The sequence below is a fragment of the Aphelocoma coerulescens genome, chromosome 14 (assembly GCF_041296385.1).
Source record: "Aphelocoma coerulescens isolate FSJ_1873_10779 chromosome 14, UR_Acoe_1.0, whole genome shotgun sequence".
Lineage (NCBI taxonomy): Eukaryota > Metazoa > Chordata > Aves > Passeriformes > Corvidae > Aphelocoma > Aphelocoma coerulescens.
In genome coordinates, this window is record NC_091028.1 from 15,407,169 (window position 1) to 15,431,922 (window position 24,754).

Here is a 24,754-nt window from a genome sequence, read left to right on the forward strand (position 1 = left end):
TCACAATGGTACAGGATGGGCCTTATCTCCAGATAACAAGCCTTGTTGAAAAAAGCTCTGCAGCTAATGATGGAAAGCTGAAACCAGGTAAAAAGAATCAATAGTGATATTAAAATTTAATAGCATTGAAAATATCCTTGTTCTGCATTTATGCTTTGAGCCTGTCTCTGATTTCTTTACACTTACACAGATCAAAAGAAACTCAGTTTAAAATTACAGAGAAAAGAAACTAGCACAAACTGTATAAAGCTCAGTGCCAGCATTCCACTGCGATGAAATACCTGTGATCTTAAAATAGCTGATACAGTAACTGTTCCATAATCAGATCAAGATTTAAGTCTGTACATTGTTCTCCAGCAAAAACAGATTTCCTATTCACCAGCAGATTTTTCCAAAAAATATTTTGACTATTACCTTTATGTAACAACTAAACTTGAAAAATACAATTCTTTATTCAGTGCATTATTATTCAAGTAAATTCACTTGACAAGTAACACAAATCTTCCCAAGGCTTGAAATTAATTTGTCTTATTGTTTGCTTTTTATTTCTCTTTATTACACAGAGTAGTTACACAGTGGCAATGGACTAATCTCTGTGCTTTAATAATCCACACAGGTGTTCATTTGCTAAATGTTTTAAATGAAATGAACCGTGTCAGTACTAGCAGACTATTATCAGTTATTAAAGGTTTCTTGTGGAACATCTGACACCTGTATTAAACTTGAAATTGAAAGCTCTGTAAATGTGAGTGCTTCACATGGGTCCCCAGCCCAATTACATTAAACTCATGAACTAGTTTGGGGAAGATACTGTGCTATGGTAATTCCCAGCATGAAATTGTCTCTAACATTGAAATCTATGAAGCGAAAACTGGAGTGTAATGAAGTAATTTAGAAATTTACTGTCTGTACAGGTAAAATGCATATCTTTAAATTAGAACAATTTTCCTAGCAATGCCTTTATAGTTTGGGCAGTCCTTTCTTCAGAATTGCAAGCGCCACGAAGAAATATCTACTCGCTTGATGAAATAAAATCCATCCAGTTCTTAGCCTCTTCTTAGGAAAAAGGCTTTGCACTTTTGATCTGAGTATAAAAATCAGTGGAAAAATCTAGAGCATGAATTTGAACTTATTTTATTATTATCTTCTTAGGACATGATATCTCATCCATTCCCTGAAAAAAAAATCCCTTTGATTTACGAAAGTATATATATGATAGTGATTTGGTTGTTGGTTTGTTTGGGTTTTTTCCATCTTTAATTAGAATACTAATCATTGAATATTAAGAAAATGCATCACTGAAACTAAGTAGTTCTATTTGCAACAGTTTGAAGAAGGCAAGCTCCAAAAGCATTTTCAATAAAGGCTACAAGGAGTCAAATTTACGGCATGGGATGTGTTTGATTTACTGCAGCAAGTACGGAAAGGTTTAAAGCAGGTTGAGGACTTGTAACAAGTAAGATGCACAAATGCACTATTTGGGAGCTTTTCTTGAAGTCAAAGAGGCCATGTCCACTTGTAATGTCCACACATCAAGACAATTGCAAGCAGCTGATGATACCAAGATGGAGCTCTTGTTACAATCCTCTAAAAAGCTTATCTGTTTCTTAATCAGTTGAACTCCTGACAGTGACTAAAGATTAGGACTTTTAAAATTAAACAGGGAAAATAAGCACTTTTTGTGAGAGCCACGGCATACAGCTTTTAAGAATACATTTCTGTCAGCGCTAAGGGTGGTCCCTGCAGTAAGTAGAATTAGTTTAGGCGGGTTACAAGGCAGTTCCAAGTTTTCCCAAGACACAAAGTTTTAATAGAAATAAACCTTGGTGGTGGGGGAAGGAAGAGAAGTATTAAAGTGAGATAATTAGGCTAGAACAGCAGAAAGGAAGCTCACACAGCAAGGGGCTTTCCAAGAGATTAAACCTTTAAGCTTACATATTAGTAAATCATTTGCTACACTGAAGAAGCAGAAAAAGAAGAGCTGCAACTTAGCTATTGGAGACGAAAGGAAATGGTATACAAAGGACTATGGACAGTAGAATCAGTTTGATACTAGAGGAGCTTCAGAACTAAAGAACTTGTCCTTAGAACAAGAGTTTGAAAAAACTGGAACATTCCACAAATTTTTCATTTAATTGATGTAAGGATGGTAGAGAATCTATCAAGAACTTTTCCTGAATATACAAGAATACATGGATAACTAGTGGTAATTACAGCATTTGTCTTCACTGCAGTGATCATTTTTTATATATTTATTTTTTTACACGGACCAAAACTCACCTTGTTTTTGCACTGTAGTTTTAACCTCCGGTGTACAGAGCCAGACCTATCAGCCTTTTATATACAATTTTCAGTGAAAAAAATTCCTACACAAAATGTATGAACTCAGCACTTTATTTGATGAGTGCAAGCCCACAATTACTCCAGATTAATTTTCTGAAAGAACTGAATTCATAAATAACAAGTTAGTAATTCATTTAGAACATAGGTGACTTAGAGCTCAGGTCCATCTTGAATCAAATCCATCCTAGTTTTTACAACTCATCAAGAAAAGGAGTATTTCCCAAATTCCCAGTAGCTGCCATTGATTTCTTCCCACTGATGAACTTCTTTGCAGCCTGAAAATAAATCAGGAAAATGGATATGAGGAAATATTCACAACAACAGAGTTGATGCTACTCATAGCATCAGCTTCAAGTTACAAAAACAAAGAACAAATCCTGGCACTACTATAATATATCATCATGTAAACAATCCTCCTTTTGCTATATAAACCTAATTTCTTCTAATGCAGCTGCTCATTACTTTATAATCTAAACAGAAATGGCAGATTGACAGTTGGATATAAAAGGTGTGAACTCTAAAAATGGTTATTCCTGAAATAATTATTACACCATAAGATACAGTGTATCTCATTACTACTAAAGCTATTGCTAGTTGCTGCTGCAATACAAATAAGCAACGACTGTGAAAAAAACATTTTGTATCTCAGAATTTCTCTTTATGATAGATTTTTAGAAATTTGCTCCACGTACAAGCAACAAGGTATTGTGCAGCAGCAACAAAGTTACATCAATTTATCAGCAAAAGCCTAATTGCTTTGTTAAACACACCCATTATTCCAGATTCAGGAAACCTAAAAACCTTGACACAGAATCACCCGCACTTGAACTAATATGAAGTTTTCCAAGAATATTAGTTGGCAATTCTGGTAAATTTAAGTGAAAAAGATGAGAATTTTACATAATTCACAGCTACATTAGTTTTACAGTGTACTGGATTAAAGAGTCTTCTGTTAATAAAGTAAGTGAAGACATCAAAAGATACCCAGCTGGGATTTGTAAATGAGCTGCCTTTTCTATTTTTAAAGATAGTATATGTGTGTGTTTATAAACATCAGTTTTCCATAAAAAGCCTGACACAGTGATTAAGGAACACCCGTAGATGCTGACACATACTTACATTCACAACATCAGCAGTGGCTACAGAGTCGATTTTTTGAGCAGCAACAGATGGGGATGTGTGTGTGCCAGAAACCAGGGACTCGGAGCCTATTTCATTCAGTAACCCTTTTGAGGTCTCCACTGACATCAAATAGTTGGCTTTCAGCTGATTTCTGCCACCAAACAAAGCATCAAGAATGAGTGTAAGTCCTGCTATTACCTTCCCCACCACCCCATAAAATCGATGAGGTTTTGATCCTTTTAAACTCTCAAGACTCCATTTTGAAAGGTTTCCCTTTCCTAACAGGGAAGGATTCCGTGATTAGGAGAGAGGCACCGTGAACAGACCAAGCATAAAATGACAGGTACTTGAACACCTACTGCCTCCCCACACAGTCAGAAAATCTCTAGCTCAGGATTTGTTTCTGTCTGAAGTAATTAATGCAGTCAGACAAACTATCAAGTTTAAACCTAATTTTCTCATCAAAACCAGATGCATGCAGAGCAATGTTGCCCTAAGTGACAAAGCAGCAGTGAATGTAAATGCTCAGGCTCCTCCTGTAACAGTTCCATGTTTTGTTAAAAGACAGTGAGTTTATGTTTCTTTTGTTTCTTGCAGAATCACTGTTACGCATGAAAACCTTATTTTTATAAGCCAGTCCTTCTATTCTGAAGACAGAAAGACAGAAAACGATTTATTCTGATAGCGCATTATTAAGTAGCTTGGTATTTCTGGTTGAATTGCCAGACTCTGCAAATAGAACTGACTGGGTTTGGGGTTTTTCTTTTTCAATAAAGGAAAAAGAGGAACACAGGAAATATATGAAGCCATTCCAGAAGGAAACACCTTAAAAAAAAAAAAAAAAAAAAAAAAAAATAGCCACAGCAGCACTGTGTGTAACTCCCTAATACCAGGCAGCTTTGTTAAAAAAAAAAAAAGAACAAAACAAAAACCCACAAAACCCACAAAACACAAAACAAGTAATGCCCAGTATAAAAGTCTAGAATCCACCATTTAGCTACTAGTAACTAAGGCAGAACCAATTATGCCTAGGCTATCATATTTTGTGTAATTATGCTTTACATGGAGTCTAAGTATTTTGTACATGCAACAGACAATATTTTCATTTTGCTACTTGAGTCTGTACTATATTGTATTGCACAACTGCAATTTTAAAAGCTCAATGCAGTTTAACACCACTTGGAGACCCCCTCCCCCAAATATTCCTAGGGGCATGTATTTCAAACACTTGGTGTAACATCACTAATTCAGTACTTTACACTTGCAGACCCTCATTACTCTTTTTCTTTGAAGATGGCACAGATTGCTTATTATAATTGTTTTGGGAATTGCTCAGTGTAACTGTAAAGGGAATTACTTAAATAATGCAATTTAGGATTCTAATTAAAATATATCTTAATACTACAGAATATGATTAACACAACAGCATCTGCTGACACTTGCTAATTTCTTACATTGAAACAGTCTTCAGAAAATATTAACACTTCTCTACCAAGTTTTTATTAGGAATTAACACTACTGAAGAATCAGTGCAGCTTTGAAAAAGAATATTGACAGGGGCTCAGTTTTAATGCAGGACTGTGAGCAGTTCCCCATGGAAATAATTACAGGATAAGCGCTGCTGTACAGAATAGTCTGAGGGTTTGACAAGTAGCTGCATGTTAAGAAACTTCTCTTTACAGCACATGAGAGTTCTTTACACACTTACTTTGCTGTTGTGACATCAGCATCGGTGACACCACCCTGAGCAACTGCCTTTACCTGGTTCAAAGCAGCTTTAATGACCTGAGGAAAATCAAATCATTTAAGATTTCTTCCCACATGAAATTTCAACATGTTATTTCTTCTATCTGACATCTTGGAAACTTCAAGGGAAGAGCAGCTGACAATGTGAGGATTATCTGCCTGAACAGAATTCTGAGCAGTTTTATAAAAAAACTAAAACCAGTGTAATGAATGCCCAAAAATGCACAAAAAGCAGTGTGGATTTTAACTGCACCACAGCATTACTTTATATGGTCTCACCATTTTTCATGAAAGTGTTCAGTTCTGCCAGCTTCAAGAGACAGCATGTTCTTCATCATATACTTAGGCTTACAAATGTAAATCAGCAATTATAGTCAGCAATTCAAGGCATTTTACTAACTCCAGTTCATATTATGTATCTGTCCTTCTCACAAAGCAAGTCTCATTCCCAGCTTACAGAGCTAAGTCGTAAGTGAACATGCAACATTCCTATACAGGGAATCAGAAAGGTCATGTTGTTAATACTTAAATTCTAATCAGCAACTCACCTCCCCAGCATTTGGAGCCTGGGATATGGTATAAATCCCAAAGAGCCCAGAATCAGAGTAATTAACATTAAATGCGGAAACCTGCAAAACAAACATTATCATCAACTGTTTCAAGTATCAGAGTAATTCAGCATCAAGCATAGGAAAATAATTACTATTAGGATCTAAAATACTGTAATTCAAGAAGCTAAACTCCATCTGTGCTGAGGAAAGATCAGACTGGAAGCCCATCACTGATACACTGTAATATGTGCAAGAACGAAGTAAGATTCTAGCTGAAGGTAGAAACCTCTCAAAGATTATTAATACACGTTTTACTTAAAAATCAGAAAACAGTAATCCTTTGAACTTACATCAAATGGCTGGCTGGTTGCTTTAGCAACACCCTGGGTCAATTTGCTGGTAACACTGCTTCCTCTCTTGACGAGGGGCCCAGCACCTAAAACATACTGAAGGACACTGAAGGCATTTGCTTCTGTGCTCCCAGCAACAGCTCCTTCTGTTACAATAGCAGCATGGACAAGGCTATCACCGGTCTGTTTCCTGATTTCTCCTAGAAATACAACAGAATAAAAGGTAATACAGTGTTGAATTAGAAACTACTGTACATCCAGTGGCATGGAAAAGAAATATTTCCCTTTAACGAGAGAGAAGCCAGGGCCTGAAATTACTGCATGTCCACTCAGGAAGGCAGCATGAGGCTACAGGTAATTTTGGAAGGTCCTTTACATTCAAAATTTTTCTTGCTAACACAAAACCAGTACTTTATTATACCTTATTTGAACGTGACCCTAAACCATACAGTGTGGGATGATAAAACTCCACATAACAAATTCCCAGAAAAATAGTGTACCTTCTCTTCATAATAATATTTATGTTGGCTTACAGATAAGTTATTCCAGTCAAATATTAAATGTTGGAAAATTTCTTTTTCCCCTTCATGTCTTTACAGAGACATGTGAAACTCCAACTAAACAGTAGCTGTTGATAATGGTACAAGACACTGCTCTGAAAGAGCTGAGCATTGTTTTGACTTACCACATTTAACACATCTTCCCTAAATAGAAATCCTACCTCCACTTCCTGATAGCCCTTCATCTACTCTTACAGGAATCTTACCAGAACTGCCAAGAGAAACCATATGCCAGCTTGTTTTTCACTTTATAGAAAAAATGATGTTGCAGGTACAACTTTGTTGAAGAGCTGGGTTCAGTTTTATCCCAGAACTTTCAATGGTGGAAACTTCTGCTTATTTAAACAGGATATGTATCTGAACTGTCACTTCCAACGCCCAGCATTTAGTGCAGCTGTATAGTTTTCAGTTTAACTTTGAATACTACTACATTTATTACCAGAAAATCAGTCACTCAGAATAGATACAAGAAACATCCTTACCCCCTCTATAAACAGCCTTTGCACCAGGAGCACCGGCTCCACTTCGGATATTTAGGAATTGCTCTGCAACTTGCTTTAAGGTAGAGTGCTTTATACCTGCAATACAACAGTTACTCTGAATAATGCAATGACACTGAAAAGCTACAGCAGTTAAATAAAAGTGTTTGAAGCCTATGGTAACATTTTACTTGTACAGAGAATTCAGATTTCTCCAGCAGTTTTCCCACATGACCTGCAGCGTTCATTCAGGAACATACATACCTATTCCTACGAGAGCAATTCTTGAACTTGTGAAATTGTTCTGTACAAAATGGTGAAGCTGCAACAGTAAATTCATATTTTAGGGTATTTTGTTTAAAGAACAAAAATTGTGTGTGTTTCTGACATAGCCCCTCACACTTCTTAAAGCAAATTCCAAAGCTTCCAAAAGGAACTGTCTATAGAATATAATTTTATTGCATTCCCCAGTGACAACTACAAAACCCTTTTATAGAAGAACACCTGCATTTCATTGACAGCCTTACTGTCAACAGAAAGCCACTGACATTAACCATCTAAATGTGAACATGAGTTCTGTACCCAGTACTAAAAGCTGCACAGAAATAAATTATTTCAACGCCAGATCAATAAGGTAATAAATACTGATGGTATATATACTAAATTAATTTTCTCTCACAAGTACCAGCATCCATTCCTGACAAAAAAACTGAAACAGATACTTAACACAATAAAAATAACCCTACCTGCTCAGAAGTAATTTTTCCAACTCTGTAGTCTGGACAATACAAGGGGTTTGCCAGAGCATTTTTATAAGCTGCAGCATGCAGGTTTTCCAGCACTCCTGAGAGGAACAGAGTTTCAGAGGATTAATATAAGAGCCACATGTAATGAAGATTATGAATGAAACTAAATGGAGGAGAGCTGTGGTCCACTTTAAGGACCATAAAATCTGCAAAAGCAGGTCTGGAATAATCAAATTCATATGGAATTTTCATCCAAAGCCTTGGGCTAGAGCAGTCTGGCCTGAGGCCTTCTATTCTTCTGTAACTTATTAGAAAGAAACCAAACAAACTAGGAACTTTTATATGCTCAACACTTTTGGGCTTCAACAGCAAGCTATAAATGCAACCAGTGTTTAGAAAAAGGGGAGCAGCAGAAAACAAAACCACACCCCAATATCCTTTTAATTAGTTTCATAATCATCTTCACTGGAGGCATCCCTTGTTCTTGAGGAAGAACGGGCTCTCTAGAATACTGTTTGTAGCTTCATGAGGTGTCTCATCTATCTCCCTACTCAGATGAAGGATGCTAGTGTCTTCAATTCCCTTCTCATTAGTTTTTTTTGCATTCCAACAGCATTCTAGTAATTCCTGTCTGATATTGTCCTTGTATTTGTTCATACTTTTTCCTCGAGAGAAAGATTCTTTTCTTCATAGTTCTGTTTCTGAACTGTAACTGAAAATACTGCATTACTATGAAAACCAACCTGCAGTTGTATAAGTTAAAGAAAAAAAAAGATTGTGACTAATTAAAAAACATAGTAGCACTTCAGTATAAGGCAGAGATTCTTCCAACATTACACTGTCACCTTCAATGGGTTACAAAGGTAAACATGCTTCAGAGTGGTACAAATTATGTTTATTTTGTAGAACTACCTGGGTGATCTTGCATGACGAGAGTTAGTAACACAAGATATACTGGATTAGGCTTGATCTGACTGAGGCTTTGTGTTGTGTTTCCTCTTTGTTTTTCCTTAAACACACAAATCTAAATTTACAATCCTAAAGCTGGAACCCATTTTCAGTATGATGAAAATACATATTGTTTTTATACCAAAATAACCATACAAATTCTACAAGTCTTTTGTAGGATACTGTTTTCACACCCATGAGTAATACCTAAATACAATTTTCAGAACACAAGCTTCTGCAAATACATTGTCAACAACAATCATGACTTGCACATTCTTTGGTTGTACTCGAAAAGAACTAAAAATGTAAAATGGAAGATGCCAAGGAGAATGGTGTAAGCTGTCTTCAGCATGTTACTTGCTGAATGTTACCACAGGCTGGAAAAACCTGTGTATTAAAAAAAGTTCCAAAACAACAGAAAGACCATACCTATCAACAAGCTGAAAAATTAAATGGTCGTGCAACAGCAAAAGGGAAACTATTTTTTCCACTTTTTTTTCATTTTGAAGGAACTCCCACAGAGCCAAGACCACAGATCAGAAAATACGCTTACCAGCTTGGGGATTCTGAAATGCAATTGCTTTATCAACTTTTAATTTTGGCTGAAGATCAGCTACTTCCCATGGTCTGAACTCTGGTGCTGTGGTGACATTCAGGAGATACTCCATTACGGTATCACTAGATAAAAAACATTACAAAGGCATTAAACACAAGTAACGTGTACTTCTTCTGCAGTTGAAAGCAATTCAAACTAATCTGTAAGCAACACATTAACAGCCAAATGCATCACTCCAGCCAGAGCAGTTATTAGCACTGCTGTACAAAGTAGGATAATTCAACTTCAATTCTGTAGCATTTGTATGCTCTGTAACATGACACAGAAGTTGAATATCAATATAGTAATTTACTGATTTGTTACAAAAGCATGAGAATAGATATTCCTCCCACCCTGTAAAATGACAGGTCTTCACTACCAAGCAGTTTGTGAAGAAGGCAGTAATTCCCTTTATAGCCCATCCAGGTACCTACACATAGTCTCGCAGACATTCAACAGAGTAAGCCATTTTCTCTCTTGTTGCATGCACACTAGATGAGAAAAAAACCAAAATCCATTTCAGCAAAGAACACAGAAGTGAATTTTCACACATATTCCCCATTTATCAAATTCATCAGCAAGATACAGACTGGAATAACTACTTAACTTTAAATCTCCTTGGGATGACTGTTTAAAGAAGTGATAAACACACACACAGTAGAAACAGGCATAATTAAAACTCACATTTTCAGTATTCAAGTAATAACAAGTGTCTTGTGACCATCAGAATTTAAGATGCCACAATAATTCAAGGTAAAACAGCAAATAAGGCTGAACGAAGAAATATGTGTGTATGTATTAAACAAAGCAATTTAGTAATTACTCTCTTTGGGCAGAAAACACAGTTATCATGTCCTTTTACTTCAATATATTTATTATTGACAGAACCAGAAAAAGGTAGAGTCTCAAGTCATAAAACACTATTTTTAACCAAATTCTAGATAAAAAGATCTTACTGGATGATTTCAAGATACACTGGAAGAAAGCAGGCACAGTGAGATCCCTCTTATTTCTCTTACTATTGTTTTCTAGGCTTAAAACCCTTAAATCACGAAAGCCAACTACTGTCTGTATGAGTAGTATCTATTCACAAAAGATGAAGGAAAAAATGACTTTAGGAAGTTTATTCTCAAAATCTGAAAAGGCAGAAAGAAAATTAAGCTTTCTAGACAAACTATATTTCTTCCATATGCACAATATTTTGTTTATTGAAGAGTGTTTTTAAAATACAATTCTTGAGTGCACCCTTGAAGCTTAACAGAACAAAAAGTACAAGATGTTCCTTAACAACATTCAGTATTCAAGTACCACTTCCCCGCTGAGCTTACCCACCTACACATTGTTGTGCTTATTGTCTTATGTTTCCTTTAGTCACAGAGCTCATTTGCACCTCACCAACACAGATTATCTTTCTATGTGGCTACAAACCTCAGGCTGCCCCCAACAGCTTCAATGCCTCGAGTGATCCTGAAGGAGGAAGCTCCTTTAGTAGTCTGTTAAAACAAACATTAAAAAAAGGCAACTTACAATTCTAGCTATTTATAAAACAGATTTTGTGTTGATGGCAGCAATAAGAAAAACTACTCAGAAATATTCCCCACATGCACAAAATCGAGTTTGTATCAGCCATCTGAATTAATTTTTACTGCAGCTTAAATAAAATGAGTTATTGTGCATAACTGAATATAGATATACTACATATATCTAGTTTAAGACACCAGAAGAAAGCATAATTATAAATAATTATTATTTCCCATCTTCCAGGAAGCAGTAACATTTCTCCTGCACTGAACCACATAACCAAGTACCACTGTATGTTGTTCTCCACTTTGTAAGATCTCTTACATTAAATTTTACCATACCAGTTATTTTTGCAATAATAAGTCTTTGAGCATTTCACCTACTCTCAACATAGTAACAAAGGCCATAAACACCTACCAAATTAGATGCAAGACGAAGCAGGTGAGCAGTTCCCAGGTTACTGGTGGTTTCATATCTGCTGCCTGTTTTGATAAACACACCAATTCTTGAAGTTGGAGAGAAGTTTTCCAGAGATGCAATAACTAAGCCATTTGGTAATTTTGTGATCTGTATTAAAACAAAAAAAAAAAGCTTTGTTTTCATTCAGTGTAAGTACTATCACAGCTCTACTTTGACTTAAAAAATTATTTTAAAAAAATAATTTAAAAAGAGAAGAAAAAAACCAACCCTGTATTTTTATACTGACCTCAAGATCCTGAGACTCTGGAGATAATTTCACTTTTGCTGCAGTTGCTGAGGGTGCAACTTTAGGAGCTACTTTAAGTGAGTAAAATCTCTTCTAGGGGAGAAAGCATAAGAGAATGGATTTCCTTAATTAGTTCATCACATGTTTCCTTATATACTGAAAAAGAAACTAATTTTAAATTAGAAATACAATGAAGGACTTCAAACACTGGAGTAAAAACAGTGATTCCCATGTAATTCCTCTGATTATTTTTTACATCAGTCAGGCCCTGTGCTATGACTTACACACGGACTTTGGAATTTCAAGAAATAGCACTGTAAGAATGCTTTCCTCCCCTCCTCTCTTTGCTGCTGTACAGTGGGAATCTCTCAATCCTATACAGTCTGTAGGACACCTGCAGAGCAATTAACTGAACCAAGAGCCACAGCAATCCATATATGCAGCACAACACCTTGCAGGTCACTTTAAATTCCTTAGGTGTAGGCAGTTCAGCTCCTGAAGAGTCACCTCAGAGCTCCAACCTGTCTGCTCACAAAGAGGACACACAGGCAAGTCCCCAGACTGCAGTTTGGACCTGCTAAAATGGGTCCAGAGGAGGCCATGAAGATGATCAAAGGACTGGAGCACCTCTGCTGGGAGAGCTGGGGGAGTTCAGCCTGGAGAAGGCTCCAGGGAGACCTCACTCCAACCCTGCAGGACCTTAAAGGGGCTTTTAAAAGAGATGGAGAGAGACTTTTTATACAGGCAGATAGTGACAGGACAAAGGGCAATGATTTTAAACTGTCAGAGAGTTTAAACTAGATTTTAGGAAGAAGTTCTTCCCTGTGAGTGTGGTGAGGCACTGGAAAAGTTGCCCAGGGAAGCTGTGGATACCTCATCCCTGGAAATGTTCAAGGCCAGGTTGGATGGGGCCTGAAACAACCTGGTCTAGTGAAAGGTGTCCCTGCCCATGACAAGGGCCTGCAATGAGATGATCTCTAAGGTCCCTTCCAACCCAAACCATTCCATGATTCTAGGATTCCAATAAGCAGAAGCAGTCCTTCACACAAAAAAGGTGAATATCACAAAAGCCCTGCCTTCAGCAGCTGACAACAGAAATGACAAGACTATGGATTTCAAACCTGAAATGCTCTGACTTTCCACCCACTTTAGAAGTTGCTTATACTAGTAAATTTACATACTACTCGTTTTCCCATTAAAAAATAAACTAATTCCCATACATCTCAAGGTGAAAGCCTAATGACAGAAACACCACTGCACTCAGCTGTAAGGATGCCAGTGATGTAATTCCCATTGCTTTATCAGAGACTGTCCACTGTGAGTCTAGGAAAAACTCCTTTCTTCCCCCGCCAAGGATTTGGTAAGACACTTAGTTTTAACCTCTAAGTGTAGTTATTTATGAACTACCACTGCATATCTAAAACTGACCCAAATACACGCTGTCACTCAGAGGTCATTCTCCATCCCACTCGAGCGCATTCGCAGGGGGGATCCAGCACAGGTTCTACCCCAGCTGTCCGCCGGCTCCACGAGAGCGTTTGAGCAGGACAAGCCCCCTGCCCCCTGCCCGCCTCCGGGGCACGCCAAGCCCCAGTGCCAAGGGCACCACCTTGTCCCAAGCAGCTGAAGCTTCTCCAGCGCGGCGGGACCGCCTCACCTCCCTTCCTTCCGTGCCCCGTCGGGCGCTGCCGGGGCGGCTCTGGCAAAGCCTCGGGCACCGCTCGCTGCGCAGCGCTCCGGGCCCGGCCCGCGGCCTGTCTGACCTTCAGCCGCCGTCCCGCTCCGCCGCCTGCCCGCCCGGCCCGCCCCAACCCTGGCGCACGCCCCGACCCCGCGGGCAGCCCGGCAGCCCCGATGCCCTGACCGCCGTCCGCCGCCCTCCGCCCGGCTCGCCGCCCTGGGCTGGCCGGGGTCAGGCCCGCCCGCAACCGCCGCGCCCGGACTGCGGCTGTCACCGCCAGCCGTGCATCTCCCGCACCGCGCACGACGCGCGCGGGTCCCGCTCACCGAGAGGGAACGCGCGGCTACCGGGAACCCCTTCATCGTCCCGCGCCCCTGGGCTCGGCCCCGGCCAGGACAAGATGGCTGTCCCGGAGGGAGACCCCGCCTTCCCGGCACGCCCCGCGCCGCGCTGACCTTCCAGCGAGCGAACCCCGAACTCTACTGCTCCGGCGGGACGGCGCGCCGGGAGGCAACAGCGCCGCCGCGCGGGCACCGGGGGCTGTGCGCCTGCCGGGGTGTCGCCCCCTCCCGGGCACCGGGGGCCGTGACACCCTGCGGGGCGCGGGGTCCCGGTGGCAGCGGTCGCTCGGGAATGTGCCCCGGGAATGCCCCTCCGGAACGTGTTTCGGGAGCGTCCCTCGGGGCGGTGCCTCGGGGCGCGGGCCCCGGTGGCGGCTGTCCCTCGGTCTGTCCCTCGGGGCGCGGGGTCCCGGGGTGGCTGTGCCCAACCTATGTCGGGGCCGTTCCGTGGCGTTCGCAGCCTCCTTCCCCCGAGCGCTGCCTGGGTGAGGCGGGACAGCGGCGGTGCCTGCGGGTGCGGCAGCTCCCAGGGCACCGGAGCTCCGCTCGAGCAGGACTTCAGACGGGACATAGCGGGGTGCCCTCCGCGCCCGTGATGGGCGTGGGGCGCGGAGGCGGAGCCGAGAGCGGCGGGGCGGTTCCGCGGGGCGGTTCGGCGGCGGGGCCGGCGGCAGCGGGCGAGTTCCTACCGGCCGTGCGGGCGGTGCGCGGTGTTGCAGCGTCGGAGTCCCGTCGTCCCGTTCCATCCTGTCCCGTCCGCCCGGGTCTCGCCATGGGCTCGACTCCGCCCGTGTTCATCGGCGCCGAGGAGGTGGAGAAGCACCTGCACCGCGCCAGCCTCCTGCTGCCGGCGCTGGAGGCCGCCCTGGCCAACTTCTCCGCGGGCGCGGCGGGCGGGGTGGTGCAGCCCGTGCGCACCGTGCTGCCCGTGCCCCGCCACGGCGGGTGAGGGACACAGCGGGGGGCCCCGGCGGGACGGCGAGCGGGGTAGCGGCAGCGGGGGTAGCGGAAGGGACCGGGTGGGCGGATTTGGAGCATCAGAACCTTGGTACCGAGGTACTGATGAACCGGCCGGTAGCGGCGTGGCGGGCACAGCCCGCTGGCTGTGGGCTCCCGGGATAGCGGTGCGTGAGTAACGCGGGTAATTCTCCCCCCGAGGTACCTCGGAGTCATGCCCGCGTACAGTGCTGCGGACGATGCGCTCACAACCAAGTTGGTGACTTTCTATGAGCACCTGAAGGACTCCTCTGTGCCTTCTCACCAAGCGACTGTCCTCTTGTTTGACCCCAGCAATGGCACTTTGAAGGCTGTAAGTCTCGTGTGTCCTTCTGCATTCTTCTCTGCTCATGCTGTCAGTTCTCACTTCTGCTTCTTGGAAGCTGGAGCTGGTGTAAATTGGCCTGAGTTTACCAGCATCATCAATGTGTCAGATCAGGATTTGGCCTAAAGCTGCCTGTGTTTCCTTTGTGTTAAACTGTACTCACCGTGCTATTATTTACTGCTGCTTGTGATTTGAATCTGATAGCTCAGAGGGGAACTGGAAGAGAGAAATGATCAGGAAAAATTTATCTTGCATTTGAAAGCAAAAATACCCTCACCTTGTGGATAAAGAGTGGATCCTGAACCATCTTAAGTCTCAAATGGAAAGAGATTTACAATTTGCATTGCAGAGAATAGTATTCAGAGTCTGATTACTTTATTTAAAGAATTTAAGAATTTTTTTTAAGAACAGTGGTGATTTGCATTGCACTTTAGTAATAATGATTTATTAAAGGACCAAAACTGGTCAAGAAAACTATCTTGGGTTTTTCTACCAACCGTGTAGGGTTTTTAAGCCCCATAATGAATATATAATATATATTCTATTCTATTCTATTCAGTAGCTAATGCACATTGAGGCAGGAGTGTCCCATGTGTGATACACATTTAAGGAATTCCATGGTTCCCTGTCACCCCTCTGTACAGACCAAGACAGTGCAGACTGGGGAACCACTGCCAGCTTGCACTGGTCCCTGGTCTTACTGGAGTGCAGAGCGTTGGAGTCATATCCATCTATTCCCTGCACTGGAGAGCCAGGGAAGTGCAGTGCATCAGGAGTTGGGTGAGTTAGAGGTGGCTTTTCTCTGACCATTGTCACTCCTTTTGTGTTGATGGAATGACAGGGAAGAACTGGAATAAACAGAGAATCTGCCCAGTTTCAACGTTCCTCTGTATGGTTTGTGGTTTCTATAATAATAATTGCCATCTTTTACATGTGTATGTTTTATGTCTGTAATACCACATCATTCACAAATTGGATGAAAATGTTTGGCATTTATTCATATTTTCAATGTTCATGTCAGTCTGTTTGAATTTTTTGAAGGTCCTGGATGGCAGTGTCATTACAGCAAAACGAACAGCTGCAGTTTCTGCCATCGCTACCAAGGTGTGTCTTCTGTTCTCTCACGTGGGGCTTGGAGTTATAAAATAACTAGAAGGAATGATTCAAATGGCTTTTCATCCAATACAGCTTTAAGTTAGATTTATGATAATGTATGTACTTTCAGGGAAAACTTAAGCTCATTGTTTTGAGTCAGTCATGTCTGGCTTTAACACTTTGCGTGTGATTGGAGAAGGACCCGAGTTACATTTTTGTGGCTTCTATTGCATGCTCTTCTACGAATTTTCTGAGCTGTCTTTCTCTGTAATTTTCTTTCTTTTGTGTTTGTCTTAACATGCCCCTTTATGGCTTTGGGTGATGTAGCTTTGGTGATATATTGAATTTTATTTAGATAGATGCCTTCTGCTGTCAGGACAGGACAGGTGGGTTGCACTGGACCTGTGAAAAGAGGGAAAAAGCACATTTCCATTTCTCTTAAGATAGATAATGCCCAGTATAGATGGATAACTTGTCCAGAGGTGTCTGTCTGTCAGTGTCTCTGTTGTCACTGGAAGACGTCCAGATGACTGTCCCTGACCATGGCCATAAACTTCAGTGTCTGAAGACAGGTGAGGTGTATCTGGCTGTGTGTTGCTTTACATCACCTCAATTTCAGTGGGAAATTGTTGTGCTGGAATACTTTTTTAAAAGAATTTTTGGTTTTTGGTTGGGCGGCTAACAGCAGGAAGAGAGCAAGTGACCGTGCATTGCACAGGAGGGTTTTAGCCTTCACCTCAAAGGGTGAGGCAATAGGAAGAGGGCCAGAGCTGAAAAATACTGTTGCTTGTCACCCCTCAGCTTTGCACCAGAATAAAGGCTGATCTCACTACTTTGTGAGGGGCAGACTTCATGCCAGGGTGACTCTATCCATGGCAATGGAGCTGCGCTGGCATAAAATTGAGTGAAGGACCTGTCCCCAAGAGCTTCTCCTGAACCAAAGGACAGAATGATTTACAATGAACTCCTTGGACAGGAGGTTACAGGACCTCATCCATTTTGGCCATTCTTTATTGGGTCAGTTCAGATGGTTTTTATGCAGTCCATGCTGGCTTCAAAGGAGCTTGGCTGCTGAAGGTACTTCAAGATCAGATCCTTCATTGTCATCTGTTGTTTTGGGAAATTTTCAGGAGTGTTTGAGTTTAGCTCGTATTTGTCATCTTGTCCTCTTTATGGCATTTGCTTTTCAAAGACCCATGGTCTTATGCAAAGAACCTTTGAAATCAGTGCTTCAGAGTCTTTAAAAGACACACTAAAACAAGTTCTTGTTACTGGAAAATGGGATTAATGAGATTTTTTTCCATTTGTTTGAAGCAGAATAAACCTTGAGAGCCTAGACTCTAAAGGTTTTTAGACAGGACTGAGTGGCCACAGCAAATGCATAAACAAAGGTAGGTTAGGGCTGGACTCCAGCAGCCCTGTCTTCTCCTTTGCCAAGTACTGGTGAATCACAGGCAAGAACTAAGTCAGAAAACCAAAAACAACTGTAGAACTGCATTGTATTATTTGTTCCTCAGAACCATCCCTGTTTTTACAATGTCTGTGTATTATGGCTCTTGTTTGTGGTGTGATTTACGGCTTCAGTGGATTCAAAAAGCTGTTTTAGTGTGGGGCTGCCAGGACCAGTTTACCTGTGCAGCTGCCACTCTCAGTACTGGTGGTTTGTGGGGTTCTGAGCCCTGCTTTTAGCCAGTGCAGAACATCAGCACTGTGGTTTTACATTCAATCACCCCCATGGGTGTGTCCATACTGGAGTGTGCTGAGGCCCCAGAACTTGCTGTTCATGCTGTTGCATCTTAGATCTGAATTTCAAGTCAGACAATTCAACACTGGAATTAAGCCAAGATGTGTTTTGGTGCTATTGATGCTAGCTTTTGCATTAAAAAAAGCCCAATATATATAGTGATTATTGAATACTTGTTTATATACTTTTCTGTCATTTAAAAGGACTAACACTACTGCTTTCTTTTGTAGTATTTTGATAAGTATTTTTAATGCCTGTTAATATATTGTTCTTGCATGTTCTCTTTTGTTTTTTTTTTATTTCTGATACTGTTCAGTTGCTAATGCCAGCTTTTGCAGAAGTGCTGTGCATTTTGGGAGCTGGTGTTCAAGCATACAGCCATTACGATATCTTCACAGAACTGTTCACGTTTAAAGAGGTAACAGACACATCTTAAGAGGATACATTTATCTCTCTCTATTATGTTGCAGGATTCATTATAAAACAATTACAGCCAATGAAGTTGTGTCAGGTCAGGCTGGGATGGAGCTCCTGTTCCCCCAGCAGCCCTCACAGTGCTGTGCACTGGCAGCTTGAAGGGTCTCATAAAACCCCAGTGTTTTGGCTATTTCTGAGCAGTGCTCACACAACATCAAGGCTGTCTCTCCAACATTTGTTTCTGTTCTATTAAACTGCCTTTATCTCGACCCACAAATTTTTCCATCTTATTTTCTCTTCCCTCTCCCTGTGCTGCTGGGGAGCGGAGTGATAAAACAGCTGTCTGGGCACCTGGTGTCCAGCCATGGTCAATCCACCACAAAAGTTAAGGTTAATCATATTTGGTTCTGTTAATCATATTCTTCTGTTTCCAAGAAGAATTGGAGCAGCTGAAGAATTTCTTGTTCAGATGTTGGTATTTAAAAAAAAATAAAAGGTTGGAATCAAAGTTGTTTCAGATAGCTTTTTGTCTGAGAAGATCCTACTGTGTATGCCATGCTTGCATAAGCTTTTGTGACTTTCCCTTAAATGTTTTTTTTTGGAAATATTTACATTTTATAAGAGCAGCTCTACAAGGAGCTGTTATTCTGCCATCACAAGACAGGCATTGCAATGTAGCCGAACACTCATGAAATTTAGTCACTTTTATGGTAAGACCATTAAAGGGGGAAAAACCCCCAGCCCTTAGGATACATTTACCTACTGAAAACTTAAACCAAGTGTTCTGTTTCAGCAAGGAGAGATTCTCCAAGTTAATCTGTCTTTGTTTTGTTTTGTTTTCCGTGTTTCTCTCCGTGAAGGTCAGGATCTGGAACCGCACCAAGGAGAAGGCGCTGAAGTTTGCCAGTTCTGTCAGCGGTCCCGTGCGGGTCTGCTCCTCTGCCCGGGAGGCAGTGACAGGGGCTGATGTGATTGTGACAGTCACTATGGCAACAGCTCCCATCTTGTTTGGAGACTGGGTGAAGCCAGGTGCCCACATCAATGGTATGTTCTGTTCCCATGGTGTACAGCATCTGTTCATTAGCACATTGTTTAGTATCACTGTCTGTTGAAAAACAGTTCTCTGTGCTTCATGGAATGAATGTTCTTTCCATTTTGACTTTTCCATTTTAGCAAGGACTGCTTTTCCCAGCCCTGTCTTCCTGGAGCCAGAACACCTGCGTAATCCAGCAGGGGATTTTTGCTAGAGCATGGGATTTTCTCTTTTCCCATCTGCTCTTTTCTCTTAGTGGTGCATCATCTTTGCCCTCATGTTGTCATTATTCTCACCTTGCTCTCCATTTAAATAACCCACATGAATGTCTTATTTCCTAAGTAGTTACTGCTCATTGTTATATTTCCCTGGTGGTGTCATCTTTTCTTCCACCCATTTTTTAAGCTCCTCTATTTGTTTCTTTTGGGGCTGATCACACCAATTTACTTTTCTACTTGAGTTATGAAAATGCAATAACTGAGTTAAGAACCTCTAATCATTTAACCTCTAATTATAGTGAGGTTTGGGGGGTTGCTTTTTTTTGTTGCCTGCCTTGTAATGATGTTGCTGCACTATTGTTTGGAGTCTCTGGACATGCCCTTGTTTGTTTATTTTTATTAATTGTCGGCCTTGTTCAGATGACCTTGTGCACTTTCTAGATAGCATGGTAATAAGACAAAAGCTACTTCTCAAAGGGAACAATTTGAGGTCCCACATTCCAGCAGCATCCTACCAATTTTTCAAACTCAATTTAGTCCTTTGTCATTGAAAGTTGCTGTCTGTGTTATGTCATGGCACGGAAGCCAGAAATACAACAAAATCAATTAAGGTCCACAGTCGCTGAGGCGACACAGACACAAAGACCTCTCTCCTTTCTTTGCCTTTTTTTTACCCTTCCTTGAGGCATTTTTACTGTTTGAAGAGGCATTTGACCAACATGGAATTTATTGTTCCGTAACAGTTGACATGTAAAAATATCTGAATATAGTGTAACTGGGTAGTCCTTTTAGTTTTTGTTGGGTTTCTTATTTGTTTGTTTTTTAAGCCCCTAACAAGTTGATAATGATCTTGGTACTGTGTGTAAAAAGTTAAGCTCCATGATTTGTTTTCAGTTTCTCTGGGTGATAATCTAATAAAGGTGTGTAAAATTAATTTGGTAATGATCTGATGAAAACAAGGGTACTAGAGATAACAGACAAAGGGAGAGGACTTTCTTTTGTCTCAGCTACTCAGACTCTTTTGACAAGGATATTTTACTGACATATCAAATATATTTTTGTTGTCCTATCAATCAGTATTTCTCCAAGGCTAACACTGTATATTTTGTATGTTACATTTTAATAGTAACATCCATTGTTACTTCACACGTGTCTTTTGAACAAAATGTGGTTTGAACTTGTTTTAAACATTGCTCCCAAGTTCATCAGTTTTGTTACTTTAGCTGTTGGAGCAAGCAGACCAGACTGGAGAGAACTGGATGATGAGCTGATGAAGAATTCTGTTCTGTTTGTGGATTCCAGAGATGCTGCTCTGACAGAATCAGGAGATGTTATTTTATCAGGGGTAAGACTTTCTGAAATGATGGGCTTTATTTTTGTGACAATTGGCTTGCATTTGAAATGAGTTGGTATTGATGATGTCCTGCACTGAAACCTTTAGAGCATCAGATGTAACTGTTAACACTTTCCAGGCAGGGGTTGAAAGATAAACTGGTTTTAAACTGAGACTGCTGTGTCTGTGACCAAACCATGCAACCCCCGTATTTACCATTACATGGCACCATGTTACAGTAGCAGCATTGGCTTGTGATGATAACAATGTATTGCTGTTGAAAGACCTACTTCTCCTGCAGTGTTTGGTTATCTTAAGTGTTTTCAAGTCTCTTTTTTCAAACCTGTAACTTTCTTCCCATGAGTGGGATTCAGTGTGATTGACACTGAATGGACCAGCCCAAAGAATGGACCACACAAGCCAAGCAGACAATGATCTGCACAGATTTGCCAGCAGGGACTCTTTGAGGTTCAGTGGAGTTTTCTTTTTCTCTTTTCATGTGTCTGCAGAATAAATATGATTTACACTTTTGAGGTTTAACATAAGAGCTCCAGATATGGTAATGTGTATGGAATCCCATGTGTTTTGTTGGATAAGTAACAAGCTATCCACTGTAAAAAACCTTGCTGGCTGAGGAAAGTCTGCCAGCTGTTTTTCTTTGAAAACCATTCTGCTCCTCTGATTTCTGTCCAGTTTCTATATTATTTGTCTGAATGCTGATCTGCTTCACCATGGAAAGTAATCACTTTTGGGATGCAGCACTGGAGGAGTTCTTTCTTTTGAAGTCACTCAGAAGTGTTTTTTTTTCTCTTAACGTACGTATGGGTATTATGTTTTTTGTATTAATATGTATTTTCTTCACAGGCAGAGATTTTTGCTGAGCTGGGGGAGGTATTGAAGGGTACAAAACCAGCCCTGCCTGAGAAAACAACAGTGTTTAAATCATTGGGTAAGAACAGCCCCTCCTGTGTACAAGTCTGCCAGAAAACAATGCCTTGTTCTTTATTAGGTCCCCCATGCGTGGGAAAGCTGCTGCTCATCTTCAGAACTGCTGTGGCAGTGCACTGCCCACAGGAACGTAGACTGTGATTTGCATTTTCCCTTTTTATTTCCCTTTTTATTTATCTAGCAGGATTGATGTAATGAAAAGTGATAGGAAAGCAGGCAAACAATAGGAAGTCCATTTTCCATTTCACAGTTGTTCAAGACATGACTGCAGCATTTATTAATAGAGCTCCAGCCCGACTGCCCCGCTGTTCCACCCGTGGGGTCTGTCTGACCTGAGACAATGTGACAGTGTCCTGTGGGGCTGGGCTTTGGGAGAGGGTGGCACTGGGGATGAATTACCATGCTCTGAGCTACATGACATCTCCAAAAGGGCCCGGTTGTGATATGAACACTGAGAATTAAGATTCCTACTGTTACATTAACTTCTTACAGCACACCCAACACCACATGATGGCTATGGACTTTGAATGTAGCACTGTAGGTGTTTGGGATGGGAAGTGATTCCTGTTCCTGTCCAGTTAGATAATCTCCTGAGTCTTCCGGTTCCCTTCTGAAGCCAAATTATTTGTACAGCTGAATAGCTGTTTGAAGGTGACTTTAATTCTTTTTCAGGGATGGCAGTTGAAGATACAGTAGCAGCAAAATTTGTTTATGACGCGTGGTCAGCTGGTAACTAAAGAGAGAAGTCTACAATGCCAATGAGGCCAAGAAAATAGTTTGCACTTAGTTTCCCTGACTCCTGTGTTAACAAGGAAGGCACCAATCCTATCTGAATGTGGCCCTTCTAGAACATTCAAGAAGGAAAAGTAAAATTTTGGCAATAGACTAATTTCTCAAGTTTTCTAATTTCAAGTGTTAGATACTTGCATTATTGCTAATAAATGTCTCTCTCCTGTAACAGCAAGTATTAGATGTTTGCAGTGACACTAACAAGGGTATCTTTACATATTTTGGTATCATTCTGGAATCAATGCCTTTCCTCCCTGTAGCAGAAGCTTGTGTGTAGATTTCATGTTTTTTAGAGGGTTGGTTCATTCTGGTGTAAAATACATCAGTTTGTAGAATGGACTCTGGCATCATATTTACCTGTGATGGTAATTTAAATGCAACTCTGGGTTTCAGTGCTACAGTGACAGTGACCTTGTCTTCAGCCTCCTGGGAACACAGCTCAACACTAATTCCTGGACACACCTTCCCTTCCAGCTCACACTGGAAGTCACCATTTTTATCCCCCCTTGCCACCCACCTTCCCTAGCCCTCAGACTCTGTGGTTTTTCACTTAGGAGCACAGTTCTGAGTGGGGATTTATGTAAATAACCATGCCTCCATACAGTTAGGTTTCTGCTCAGTGCTTCCCTTAGCACATGCCTCACTGGGATATTGCCATTTTCATATTGCAAGGAGTCACACAGAATGGGAGGACTAATATGTGTTTTGATTTATCTGTATTCTGTAGGGAGATTTTGCTATTAATCTATGGTGCCTGTAAGTTCTTTTTCTAAGCTTCTTGGAGGAACCACACAAACTGATTTCACGTATACAGGCAAATATTTTCGGTTTGGCTGTGCCATGCTTCCATTGCTAATTGTTCCATTATCACAGATATTAGCTGGGGCAGGAATTTTCATGATCCTTTCCTGGCAGAGGAACACAGTGACATAAGGAAAAGTTCCAGTTTTGTGCTGTTATGCAACTGCCTTGCAAAAGATTGAGGATCTGCTGAAAAACAGCTATTGCCCTGGAAACAAATTCCTGTCTCAGGCTCACGAGTTGTGCCTTGTGAAATTTTATTTCCATTTGCATATTATTTCATGCAGGCTATTAAGTGTTTCTTCGTGCTCTGGAAGAGTTGGATGACAGGGCATTTTATAACATGCCAGTAGAATAGAGCAGAGCAACAGGAGGGAGGGTCAGAAGCAGTTGGCATTAAAGCCCTGGAGGGGGCATAGGTAAGTGTAGAAGAGGTTAATGAGTACAGTGCAGGTGTGATGTAAACAATACTCCCAGTTACAAGCCTGGTGTAAGCTAGTTGGAAAATGTACTAAGTGGCAGAGTTTGTAATTTGCACAGCTAGCATAGAAAGGTACCACTAAGTGAGTAGGGCTGAAGGATATTTCCTGTGGATCCAAAGTGAACTCCATTGATCCTGTTTATTCCATCAGAAGGAACAACAGAAATTTCTCTATGAGCTTTTGCATTTTAATTGTAGCAAAATTACTCTTCTGTTTTTACATGTCTTGTTTCTTCTCTGTCATTTCTGAGGTGTTCAGAAGTGTATGTGTTGACTTAGTTTGTTACTTCAGTGATGCAGAACTACACTAACTTGAAGTAAACATGAAAGCCAGCGATGTTCCATTATTCAAGAACTGTATGGAAACTTGCAGTTAATAATTATGGCAGTATTATCCCAGTTCTGTGCCAGTGTGACACCAGATTTGTAATTTGAAGTGAGACCTAGTGTTTGGGAAGAAGACAAGTCCAGTTTATTTTCACATGTACTGTCCTACAGACTATGCACTTTAAAGAGTAAATGGAGCCAGTCCAAAGACCTGGTTCTGAAAACCCACACTGTTCTCAGCCTCATTGGCAGTGGGAGATTTTGGGAGCCTGGCTTCAGTGTTGCACCTCTGATGTCATGAAGAGGATTTGGTTCAGTTACAATGGAAATTGCTTGAATGCCACCTTTAGATTTTTCTGAGGGGAAATAATAGCATCAATTTCTGTTTCCTTCTCTTACAAATTAGTGGATTATGAACTTGTGTAACTTGCATTTATATTAAAATCAAATAGATACTGCTGTTTTTCTTTGACTTTCATGTTGTTGTCCATTATTTTTCTGGTTTGTGGCTGATTTATTTTTCCCCCATTTTTTCTCCACAGGGCTACTTTATACCAT

The 24,754-nt window shown here is 41.1% G+C and overlaps 2 protein-coding genes across 3 annotated transcripts; one reads left to right on the forward strand and one right to left on the reverse strand.

Moving 5' to 3' along the window:
* Positions 1 to 2,378: 2,378 nt before the first annotated feature.
* On the reverse strand, positions 2,379 to 13,781 carry UQCRC2 (ubiquinol-cytochrome c reductase core protein 2). Of its 2 annotated transcripts, none has more exons than XM_069030006.1 (14): positions 13,675 to 13,781; positions 11,668 to 11,760; positions 11,379 to 11,528; positions 10,869 to 10,933; positions 9,875 to 9,931; positions 9,399 to 9,523; positions 7,898 to 7,995; positions 7,416 to 7,473; positions 7,155 to 7,250; positions 6,113 to 6,312; positions 5,760 to 5,840; positions 5,174 to 5,250; positions 3,463 to 3,616; positions 2,379 to 2,618 (listed from the first exon to the last, which is right to left on the reverse strand). In XM_069030006.1, the coding sequence occupies exons 1-14, from the start codon at positions 13,708 to 13,710 to the stop codon at positions 2,535 to 2,537; spliced, it is 1,374 nt and encodes a 457-aa protein (XP_068886107.1). In that variant the 5' UTR covers positions 13,711 to 13,781; the 3' UTR covers positions 2,379 to 2,534. The 2 variants fall into 2 exon arrangements, with proteins under 2 accessions (XP_068886107.1, XP_068886108.1); XM_069030007.1 differs by having other exon boundaries at positions 11,668 to 11,757; positions 13,675 to 13,777.
* A 488-nt stretch (positions 13,782 to 14,269) lies between these two features.
* CRYM (crystallin mu) lies at positions 14,270 to 24,668 on the forward strand. The gene is made up of 8 exons (XM_069030008.1): positions 14,270 to 14,634; positions 14,848 to 14,998; positions 16,052 to 16,114; positions 18,166 to 18,267; positions 19,127 to 19,310; positions 20,741 to 20,862; positions 21,715 to 21,799; positions 22,471 to 24,668. Exons 1-8 carry the CDS (start codon positions 14,285 to 14,287, stop codon positions 22,533 to 22,535), a joined length of 1,122 nt encoding a protein of 373 aa, XP_068886109.1. The 5' UTR covers positions 14,270 to 14,284; the 3' UTR covers positions 22,536 to 24,668.
* The last annotated feature ends 86 nt before the right edge of the window (positions 24,669 to 24,754 follow it).